This window comes from Pistacia vera, unplaced genomic scaffold (genome assembly GCF_008641045.1).
Source record: "Pistacia vera cultivar Batoury unplaced genomic scaffold, PisVer_v2 Contig898, whole genome shotgun sequence".
NCBI lineage: Eukaryota > Viridiplantae > Streptophyta > Magnoliopsida > Sapindales > Anacardiaceae > Pistacia > Pistacia vera.
In genome coordinates, this window is record NW_022196776.1 from 191,051 (window position 1) to 202,626 (window position 11,576).

Consider the following 11,576-nt stretch of genomic DNA (forward strand, 5'->3'; position numbering starts at 1 on the left):
TATCATTAATAACAATGCAAACAATCAAACAGTTTATTGCATATTGGAATCCATAAAATTCATATTCACGATCTTATGAACATACATTCAGATTCTTAACAAACCACATCATGTGGTTTTCTTTTGTATTTAAACAACTACCCCACCCCCCATTATTTAGAATGCAAATGAAGTGCAAGAGCAGTGATTCCAATGAATGTTTAGATGAGAAGGTGGTCATATGCTGATTTACAGAGAAAGAAGATATAAAAATATTCTGAACAATATAAAAATATCATTGCTGAAAACCACAACAAACCAAAGGTGACAAAATAGCCTTAAAGCCACCAAATACTCAAATTGACAAAATTCACTGAAACACCAACTTTGGATTAGAAAATTGAAGCAATTCATCACAAGAAAGATGAAAAAATTCTAACAGTTGATCGAGCAAGTGTGAATTTGTTCACAGAGACAAATGAAACTGCATTATTTACAACTTGGAACAAACACAAACAGGCCAAAGATAAAATTGAACAGATTCAAACAACAAGCTAGGGGGAAATTCAGGATTGAACTTCAAAATCATTTTTTATCTGTACACAAAAAGCTATAGAACTTAGTTCCTCGAAAATTGATTAGACCCGAGACTTGTGGGCTGCAGCAAGTTCAACAGACATGATGAAAGTTGACTTCCCTTCTTCCCTCAGATACTGCACATCTCCATTCATAAGCTTTACCAGCTTCCTGCTAATAAGCAGGCTAATGCCCTCCTCAGATATGTCTCCATTAGTTCCAAACATTTGGTTCAGCAATGCTTCGGGTATCCCCCCACCCGTATGTGTTATCCTGAGACAAAAATGAAACCAAGTATTTATACTAATTATCAATCATTTGTACACCAAAGTTTAGCATATATATTCCAATGTTACCGTAACAGACCAATTGGTGAATAGTATGAAAATTTTACAGTACCTGAGCTCCAAACGTGCAAGATGAACAGATTGTCCTAACTGATCTTTGGTTAAATTAGCTGAAACTGTAAGATGACCTCCATTTGAGGTAAAAGTAACTGATATGAGCAAGAAATCAGCTAAAACCTGTTGAAGCCTAATACTATCTCCATATAAGGTTTCACTCATGAACCCTTCTGCTGTTTCATTGACTATTTGGATGCCCTTTGCAGTGCTCTTCACCATGACTTGACTGATAGAGGCCACCAACACTTCATGCAGGGTGAACTCAACCATTTCCAGATCCAAGTAGCTGTTATGAATCCAAGAAAGAAAAAGAAGCATCAGGTTAAAATAGATCAAAGTGAGAAAGCATGAACTAAATCACAAAAATCGCCCACATCCTCCCACCCATCTTCAAAGGGCTGCAGGTTGACCTCTCACATTATGAAGTCAACAGAAATTGAATTCTTTCAGTAAAAAAGGGTCAGCTATGCAGGAAATGTGCAAATAATTAGAATTCCATTCCTTATGCAAACTAAACATAGTTTAGTAGAAAGTCAGTAGAAAACATCAGAAATAACCAGAGCAAAAAAAAAACTCAAAGTCAGAAAAAGGGTTCAGTCAATAGTCACTGTTTTTGTTCTTGAACTTAAACACTCCAATGTGCATATCAAATCCAAACTTATAAGGATTCTGAAAGCTCTTTATGGAATGTGGAACATTTGAGAATGACCTGGTTTCAACCACAATTCTACTGTATATAACCAAGGTATAAAGATCAAAATGTGGTCTCTCATAAACATGCTAGGAGAACTTGAGTAAGCTTTAACTGTTAGAGCTAATATATCATGGTAGGACTCTTTCCTATAAACTTTAACTTTTAGAAAAAAAAAAAAAATTCTACTTCATTCTGATAAAGTGAGAAACTTGGTATTTTTGTAACTCCTAAAAGAACACAGCTTGTGTAGATAGTGCACATAAACTGGTATGCCAGGCCCTTTAAGAATCAAGGACAGAGGATGCAGTGCACAACTTCTATGCTACATGACAATGTTTGAGAAGAACATGATGGAGCGGCATTAGGTAAAGGAAAAAGAATATTCACTCATAGAGATTGGAGTTTATCATACCCATCAATGATGCTATCAAGATCTGAGTCATCAAGAACCTTACTGAGCTGGTGCTGGCACTGCGAACTAGTAAGCAAAAGTTGTTTCTGTTCTGCTCCTAGCTCAGTTTCCTCCAGCATTTTCCGAGAAAATATGATCCCAGAAAGAGGATTCCGTATCTGCCTTTTAATATAAGCTAATGCTTTCAATCTCTTCATGGCAGTTTGTTCTGACAATCGCTGGACATGAAGTGCTTGTTGTAGCTCTTGACTGGCAAGCTGCAAGAAGCAGAAGACACCGGTGACAGCTCCATCTCTGTCCAATTTCTTACTCACACACAATAAGCATTCCACATACTTTCCATTCCGACCAAAGAAACCAAAAGGAACCTTCTCAGGATCCTGACCAGTCATGGCATTGTTTAGTACAATGCCAAGATTAACAAAAGCCTCTTGATTCTTGAGCCGACATAATGCCACGTTGGTCCCAAAAACTTCCGCCAAAAGTAATTTGTCTACCACTTCCTCTCTTTTCCACCCAGTTAACTTTTCCATCGCTGGATTCCACTCAGAGCACCATCCAAATTCATCTGTACCAAATATGGGGGGTATCAATGGGTTTGGGTTTTGTACGATTGCTTTGTAATCACCTTCAATCTTGGTGAATTTGTCCATCACATTTTTCTGACCAGTGATATCTTGTGCCACAAAACAAACACCAACAACATTTTCATGGAGGTCCCTGCTTGCACAAGCATTCACAACTAAACTGATGGGGGGGCTGGTGTCAGTCTTAGATCCATATGTTTTGATCTCAAATTCAATGCCCTGCTCCTCTTGACCTGATCAGAACAGAGAAAAAAACAGACAATTAAAAAACAGTCAGAAATCAAAGAATTTCACTGGAAATATGAAAATCAATCCCTGTGTTACAAAACTTCAAATATAATCTCCTCTCCGCCCCTCCCCTCCTGGGTGGGGTTTGGTGGGTGGAGAATGTAAGTTTCTTTTCCTATCTTTATAGGACAGTGCATAGGGTAAAATAGACCACTAAGGCTTCCTATGTTTTATCAGTCTTCTATATCAATCTAATGCACAAGAATAAACAAAATTATACTCATTTTTGTGCTGATCACATGAATAAAGACACTCATTTTTATGCAAATGTTTATTATTAGTAACCCTTAATAAATGAAAGATGGTTAGTATGATGAATTAGCACATACCCTGCAATGCCAAGAATAGCATCCTTTTGACTGTGTCAATTGAAGAATCTTCCACAAGTGTGAGCAAATGCTTTCCTATTGCTTTTTCAACGGGAAGACCTGTTAACTCAGCGATTTTTGTATTCCATCCATTAACCAGTCCATCACCATCAACTGCCAAAATTGGCACTGTAGCTGTTTCAATGAGACGGACCATTTCACTTGTGACTGCTTCAAGTTCTTTCATCCCTTCTATTTTGAGGTCACTGAGCTTTGAGTGGATTGATTTGCTGTCTATATCCACAGCTTCAACATCTTTGAACGCATTTCTTAATATAAGCTGCAAAGAATGGATTGCATCCATTTCGTAGTCTTTCCAAGGTAAGCTCCTTGTTTTGACAACTTCAAGGAAAGCCTTGAACGATGATCTTGGATGCATCCTCCTACCATCATCCTTCTCATCCGGTTCATGCTTTGCACCACCCCAACGAATCTCTGAAGCAGTGTGTGACCGGAACCAGAAAATGATGTCCTTGGAAGATATCCTTACAGCTGCCATTCCACAGACTACATCTCCAAGAGCCAGGGCCCCTGGGAAACCCGCATCATATAAGCTATCTGTACTCAAACCTGTGGAATCCATATGGTATTCAGAGAGCCAAGATGCTATATCATGTATCTGGAAGTCACTTGGAGTCACTCCCAATCTCCATATCTTGTTCTTGTATAACAGGGCAGCCCCATCACTTTTGACAAGATCCATAATATTTGGGGTCTGTGTCACAATGCCCAAGGGAGCATCCCGCATAAGCATATCACACAAGAGAGTCTGAGTACGCAGGATGTTCTTTTCAACGATTTGATTCTCCAACTCCAGCTCCTTATTGACATGTATGGCAAATACCTGAGCCAGAAACTCACAGGCATACCTAAGAGGGAATGGAACAAACCTTGGAGTCGAGTTATGGCAGACTACTAAACCCCAAAGTCTCTTTCTTTTCTGTGGTTGTACAGAAGTAGGGCTGTCACCCTCTTCCTCCTCCTCATTCACTACAACTGCCATTACTAGAGATGCAATAGAATTCATGTTTTCCATATATTGTAAATGGCAAATGTGAGGAGCTCTTAAGGTTGAACCACACAAGGTTAGATCAAAAGGAAGTTTCTCATCTTGAAGCACCTTGACATGTTTAGCACGACAATCAACAATCATACGGACCTTATTCTTCATAAACAGAAAGCGTGCAGCCTGAGGAATATCAGTGGCTGGATAGTGCAAACCTAAATATGGCTCCAGAACAGGCTTTGTGATCTCAGAGACCACTTCACCATGGTCGTCATCATGAAATTTATAAGCCATCACCCTATCATAACCTGTGAGTTCAAACACCTCCTGAACCATAGTATCACAGAGCCTCTCCATACTCCCACTAGCTAAAGACTGCAAGCGGGTAATTGCTTTGGCTGCAAGTTTGTATGACTGCAGGGCCCCAGCAGCAGTCATGGGAACTTCATAAGGCTTCACGGGTTCAAAGTCAATGATCAAGCTACCTGTTACTCGATGGACAATCGCATAAAAGGGCTTCCCAGAGGTCTTACAGTGGACCAAAATGGGATTCAAAAGAGAAACCTCTCCAAATCCTAGGGCCTTCTGCAATGCAGAGGCGCTGGGGGCGGTAAAGATTGTCCTTATGTCAGTTCCAACTCCAAGAACTGGGTGGTCTCCAACGCTTGGGACTGCATGACTAACCATTGTCAACATTTCAGGGGCATTTTCACTGTATGCAATGACTTTGAAAGTTTTCTCATCTAAGGCTAGCAAGCACCCAAATGGCTGGATCAGCTTGCCTTTCTGTATGTGATGAAGATAAGCTGCAGTTACTTTATCAGACCTAGGTTGCTGTTCACCAACTGAGTTGGTAACTCGCACTGAACTCGAGTAGTCAAAGGAACTACCCGATGATTCAAAGTCTGCATGAAGCTTTGCATCTACAGTGGTCTGAGCAATAATCCTAGCACTATGTCTTGACCTCCCTGAATTGTTAGATGATTGGCTTGGCCTTGAAGAGGACATTTTCACCTGATTTTTTAAAAGAAGGAGATAGAAATTAAAAAAAATAATAATAATAATAATAATAATCTGGGACTCGTCTAGGAACTTAAAAGGACTGATAGAATTGATTCTGGAAAATAGCAATAAATATCATCATACTTATGATCATCATTGTAGCCATAATCATCTTAACAGCACTACCACTAATGTCCAGTAGTAAAAATAACAATAATAATTAGTAGAGTTCAGGAATTTCTTTGAATATGCTCTTGTAATGGTAACCCGAGTGATAAGCAGAAAAAACATTAGATTTAGGAAAAAGAAAAAGAAGAATGACATAAGGAAATCAACTATGCCATACCATCAATACCTAATTTCCTATATCACAGTGAACAATAATACAAGAAATCAATCTTGTGAGGAGAACAATTACTTTCGAAGGCTAACTTGCTCGGATCCAAAGTTTTTCATCCAATTCTACACTATACAAAGAAACTAAACTTACTATAATCAAACATCAGAAGGACTAGCTCAGCTAGAAGGGGATACCAGAACTTCAAAATGGTTCAGCGAGAAACTAACTCATACAGGACTACAACCCAAAACACTTCACGCATCACACAACTTCAGACGCTAAGAAACAGAGAAAGATCAAAGCTTGATAACAATTTAAAGAACCCACAAACCAAATATAGAAGCTAAGCTGAAAAGGAAACAAGTTGACCATTTAAAGAATGAAAAGGAAAGGTTCATACCTTGTTGGGCTGAGGAAAGCGATATAAAAGAAAGCTGAGTTAAGTAAGATCCCGCGACCTCCTCCAAGTCCAAACTAGTTGAAGAATAAGAAAAGCATGGAAATGGGTATGTATATGAAGAGGAAGTGTAGCAATTAGAAGTTAGGAGGCAACTCCCTGTCTCATGTATCTGAGTCCCTTCACAGGCTTCACTTCCCTTTTGAAAGTTGAAAGGCATAGTAGTCTAAGACTCTTAAGTAGTTACCAGTTAGAAGGGACCACCATGGACAATAGTAACAGCAAATATATTATTAGTTATATACACAAATATCACATTCATGGAGGGTGGGTCAGTTTTGATACTGTGTCTGTACCCAATCCATACATATATAAAATATAGTTCTTTTCATTGAATAATTATATCATATTATGTTAATATATTGATTAATATGGTAATAATAGAACAACTTGTAACATTGAATGAGGCCTTGAAAAGATAAAATGCTATAATATGTATATATAAGGAAAGTATCTTTTTGAGACTTACAAGATAATATATAAAAAAACAGGTTAATCTTTTTTAAAGATTTATGGATGCAAGAGAAGAGACAGAGAGATGGAGACGGTGTCTAGTATGTTACCATATTACCATACAAGGAGAGGTATGTTTCCTCCTGCCGGAGAAAGATAATAGAAGAGAGTTTCTTTATTGGTGAGATGAGATAAGAATAGTAATATAAAATGTTTCAATCCAATAGAGCTGCTGAGAGAAGAGAAGCTTGTAGAATGAGTTGAGAAATCAGAACCCAATGTCAAAGCCATGAGACACTGTCCATGACTCCATGACCGCCAAGTTGAGTCCAATACAAACAAGAAAGTGAGTTATGGGAGTCACGTGTTGTTACTATAGTTTTTGGTGCTAGACCCATCTGCATCTGACACTTGCCACCGCATTAACAGTTTGGCCCATCCCTCTCCACTTTTGCAAAGTACAGTTGTAGACACTTAATTTGTATGCTTATCCCTTCATCCCTTGCCGTTAATTATTGCTACCATCAGTGCACCCTCTCTTATCTCATGGCCCCGTTTGCTTGCTCACCCCACTTGCCTTGTTTATCTTCAATCTCCATTTTTATTGCAAACTCAAATTATTAGCTCCTTCTTCTTCTCAAGTTTTCTGTTTTCTGTCCCCGAGACGTTAACAAAACCAAACTATTAACTTCTTTATAAGTTTTCTGTTATCTGTTCCAAAGAGAGTTTAATTATTTACTTCTTTTTAAGCTTTCTTTTTATCTGTTCTAGAGAAGTTAAACTCGAGTACAGGTGTTGTTAAAAAATGAGAACTTTAAGGTGTAACTGTAAATTCACATTCTATTTAATCATGTTAAAGCTTCTGATTTCTCATTACTTACGTTTGTTCATGGGAGTATAGAAGATTCAATGCAATGAAATTTCATTACTCGGGAGTCCCCACATCAGGATATTAGAATAGAATAATACTTTGATTGGGTAATGATATTTTGGTTTCCTATCTTATAGTTGCTGTAACTAAAGAGCATGTGGTGTGTCTGTAGCTTTCATATCTTGCAGTTGTTGGGGTTTGAGAGTTGTGGGAACAAGTACATGGAAAGATTTGGGTATCGTAAGGTGCAATAATTCCTGGAGTTGTCAATTATGTAGCCCCAGGACTCTTAGTCTCTTACCTCCCGTGTTTCCCAGTGTTCTTTCAGAGTGCACTAATGAAAATTCTCCAGTGATACATGATTTAGAACCTATACTTTTCACCTTTGACCAATTGGGTAGGAATATATCTGTTTGAGATTCCAAACCGTGTAGATAGAAGTTTTTTTTTTCTTTCCAGAAAGATTTGGTGCCATGATTCTTTTAACCTTTGTGAATGTATCCAGTCTCAATTCTACAGAAGGTGCAAGATTCCAGCAACTTTTACTTCCCTGTACAGAATGCCGAAATGCTATTAATTTGTTGCTGCCTGTTATTTACTTACTATTGATTGATTCTGGCAGGTTGATATTGATAAAAACAGAATGCATGTACTCAGTACAATGAGCTTTTCTTTTTTCTTTTTTTATTTTTTTCTCCTGTTTAACTATTGTTGTCACGGACACAAGCTATTTGGTTTCAGGGAGAATTTTGTTAACCATAACTCAGTTTCAGTTCATAAGCCATGGCTGGGATTAATGTACAAGTGACAGTAAATAAGAGCAGTTACCGCGTGTTCTGATCATAATGTGATTGAGATGCCATTAGCGATGAGTTCTGATACCTACTTAACTGGCAATATGCTGCGCACAAATCGAAGCATAACAAAAAGTTATCCTCTTATTTATCCTAATCCTATATCATTGTTTCAACGCAAGGAAGCTTCAAAGTCTCTCAGGTGCCGGAATTCAGAACATAATCCATGATTTAAGAGTTTTTCAGTCAAAGAGCATTTCATGCTGCTAAATGGAAGAACCAAGCAAATTGATAACCCCAATCAATACCTGTGTTGTCATACTGAAAACTAACTTGCTTGTTGAATCTTAAGTTGTCTTTAGGACCATTGAAGTCTTATAAAAGTTAATAAAAAATACAAACTATTCCCAGCAACTAGAAGCACACCCCCTGGCTATTGTTATTCGCCAAATTCCAGGAGTGGAGCCAAGAAAAAGTATATTAAAATACATCTATGTTATTATCACAACATGAATAAAGTGGACCATGTCATTATTATCAATATGGAGATTGGTGAAGGTAGAGAACTATGATTGTAGGCGGCCTTACCCTGTCTCTCTGGCTTAAAAGCCAAAATTTTGTCCAGAATTAAAGGTTGTATAATCTGATTTGAAAGATTCTAACAGGAATCATTGTTGAACCCATGAGTTCCATCTAAATGAACAATAGTTCATAACACTCATACGAGAAAGAACGAAAGATAAAAGAAACAAACATAGACCTTGAATCTGAAAATGTTGAGAAATTGTCATTGCAGAAGGCTGAAATGTGCGAGACTTTGAGAACAAATGTAAAACACAAGTAGAAGAATTGATCTAAAACATGGTTGCAGTACTTTGCCATAAGCGTGCAAGAATATCCATGAGCAACAGAACAATAACTTTTAACCATAAAAGCTACCAATTTAGGGCAGAATTCTACTACTAGTAGTTGTCAAATTTCAGGAAGATGTTCTAAATATACACTCTAAAGTACGATTTCCAGAAACTTGTCCATTTTGATATTCAGGCTCTACTTCGTTGACTGACAATGACAAAGGCTTGCAAAACTAAGTAGGGTCTTTTGAATTGAATCTTAAGTAGTCATAGCCTATCAGTGGTGCGAAGCGGCTTTGCCTCTTTTCAGTAGGGGAGCAAAAGGTTAGACTTAGACCTTAGAAAGTCAGCGAATAACAGTCATTCATATAAAATTTAAAACAATTTTGTATTGAGATTTGAACTATTTTTTCTGTTTATCTTGTGTGGCCCGGCAGTCGCTTTCTTACTAAAACATAATTCATGTGTGAACCATGTGTTTCAGACATAACTGATCCTTAAAGACTAAGTAGCTTAGATAAAGCAAGTAGGGGAAGGGGCTAGGAGGCATCATTCACAAATTTGTACTCTAACAAGCCATTAGAAGGCAGCTCTAAATTCAAAAGTCTTCACCATTCCTATTTTACAGGATAGATAAACAAGGCTCGGGAAGTAACAAACGGTACACAGAATTCTGAACTCAATCATGCTTTATGGTATACACAGAACGAAATGATAAAATCATGCCTTAAGAATATGAATATTAACACTATTTCTCTAAAATCTAAGTACTAGACGGGGTTTCAATAGCCTCTTTTGCTTGGGCAGTGGATCACAGTGCTGAAACCATGAATAATTTCTATATATATGTCAAAACGAAGTTCTTAGCATCTGCTGAAACCAATTAAGCACGCAAATGTTTGATCTCTCTAGCAAAAGCTATCAATTTCAGCAAAAACCATAACTTTTCTTTGAAGCTTTTGAGGAATTTCTCAACAATCACAACCACAAAACAACAATATCAATCCTCGAGAATAATTCACCCATGAAAATTCAGGTGGGGATTGCATTCTTTAGAATAGAAATCATTATTCTCAATCAAAGACCTCAACATCTCATTAGAGAAGTTAGGATCATTGGGGTCACTTTCGATAGACTCAGCAGATGAATCCAAAGTTGGAGGTTGCATAAAACAAGAGAAGCAAACTTTACTACTAGTACCACCAAATTTCTCACCAGCATTCGCAGAAGCATCAGAAAGTGAAACCCTTTTGTTTTGTTGTCTTTGTCTTCTGTTATAGAGTTGCTTCTTGGCCTTTGCCACTGGAAGCAGGACCAACTTCTTAGCCCTTCTTCCAAAATTCTGTGCACACCCAAACCCTCCCTGCTTCTCTTCACCATCATTCCCATGGACCCCACCACCACGACGGCCGCCACCACCACCACCTCCAACCGTCTGATCATCATCTTCATCATCATCAACAGTGCCACCAACTCTGGAAATTTCTTTATCCAACTCGGACATCAACAGATATATGTATTAACATACCATAGAAAGAACAAAATCATAAAACTGAAACAAGGGCTAATTAATACAGCCCTTGATACTGATAGATGAGATCAAAAGAGAAGAAAAAGAAGAGAACCCATCAAATCTCAATTAAAGTTTCTCTTCTTTCTTCAGAAATAATGGAATTCAAAGTTGAGAAATTTTCAATTTTTTCGCCACAGTTGTAGGCCCACAGAAACTTTGTCTCTGTCACGACTTCTATGATTTTTCCAACTTCTAACAGTAACCACTAAATAAAATTTGAGTTTGATCTAACTAGGAATGTATGTATATGATGTGTATACGCTATCCACATAAGGAAGACAAGAATACTTAAAGCTCCACGTGTTGGCTTTGGTGGCAGACATATAAACCAGTTGTTGACAGAGACATAACCAAGTAATCTTGTGAACTCTTGCAGGCTTCGTGCCCGAAAGGACCAAAACTCTCCTTTTTTATTTTGGCTACAAAAGCAGTTCCAAGTCATTTAAAATCACAAACACCAAAAACAAAAGTTAATCAACACATAACTTCATATTGGAATATCCGCAAATACTTAGGGTTCGTTTGATTCATTATTGGGTAATTTTTAGAATAATCTTTTAAAAAAAGTTAAATTTGATGGATATTACAATGTAAAATTTTGAAAATTAACCTAAATATTACAGCCGTCGTTGATGGTCAACGACGACCATGTATTTGCCGTCGTTGATGATTGACTACGACCAAAGACAACCAGATCTTTGGCCTTAGTTCTGGCCTTTTCCAGCTAGATCCATCGTGGATCTGGTTAGAAAATGCTAAATCGGCGCACTACCGGCCAAATTCAGCCGGTAGTGCACCATTATACTAGATTCTGATCATTTTTCGGTGGTGGTGATCGGAATCTGATAAATATAAGTTGTTGGGGGGTTTTTTATAATTTTTTAAAAAATATTCAGGGGTTTTTTATTAAATTAACAA

At 37.7% G+C, this 11,576-nt stretch overlaps 2 protein-coding genes across 2 annotated transcripts; both read right to left on the reverse strand.

Annotated features, from left to right (window-relative positions):
• Positions 1–348: 348 nt before the first annotated feature.
• Positions 349–6,422, reverse strand: LOC116119664 (phytochrome A). Its single transcript, XM_031405614.1, has 5 exons — positions 6,057–6,422; positions 3,270–5,328; positions 2,066–2,885; positions 955–1,245; positions 349–828 (listed from the first exon to the last, which is right to left on the reverse strand). The coding sequence occupies exons 2-5, from the start codon at positions 5,320–5,322 to the stop codon at positions 618–620; spliced, it is 3,375 nt and encodes a 1,124-aa protein (XP_031261474.1). The 5' UTR covers positions 5,323–5,328; positions 6,057–6,422; the 3' UTR covers positions 349–617.
• Positions 6,423–10,010: 3,588 nt separating this feature from the next.
• Positions 10,011–10,777, reverse strand: LOC116119667. Its single transcript, XM_031405616.1, has one exon. It carries the CDS (start codon positions 10,587–10,589, stop codon positions 10,104–10,106), a length of 486 nt encoding a protein of 161 aa, XP_031261476.1. The 5' UTR covers positions 10,590–10,777; the 3' UTR covers positions 10,011–10,103.
• Between the last annotated feature and the right edge of the window lie 799 nt (positions 10,778–11,576).

What these genes read in the sequence shown, in the direction of transcription:
- LOC116119667 (XM_031405616.1), bottom strand. Translation starts at nt 10,589, where the DNA reads ATGTCCGAGTTGGATAAAGAAATTTCCAGAGTTGGTGGCACTGTTGAT.
- LOC116119664 (XM_031405614.1), bottom strand. Translation starts at nt 5,322, where the DNA reads ATGTCCTCTTCAAGGCCAAGCCAATCATCTAACAATTCAGGGAGGTCA. An exon ending in CTTGATAGCATCATTGATGG is followed by an intron (nt 1,246 to 2,065) that starts GTATGATAAACT and finishes GATTCATAACAG; the next exon opens with CTACTTGGATCTGGAAATGG. An exon ending in CTTGCACGTTTGGAGCTCAG is followed by an intron (nt 829 to 954) that starts GTACTGTAAAAT and finishes TTTTTGTCTCAG; the next exon opens with GATAACACATACGGGTGGGG.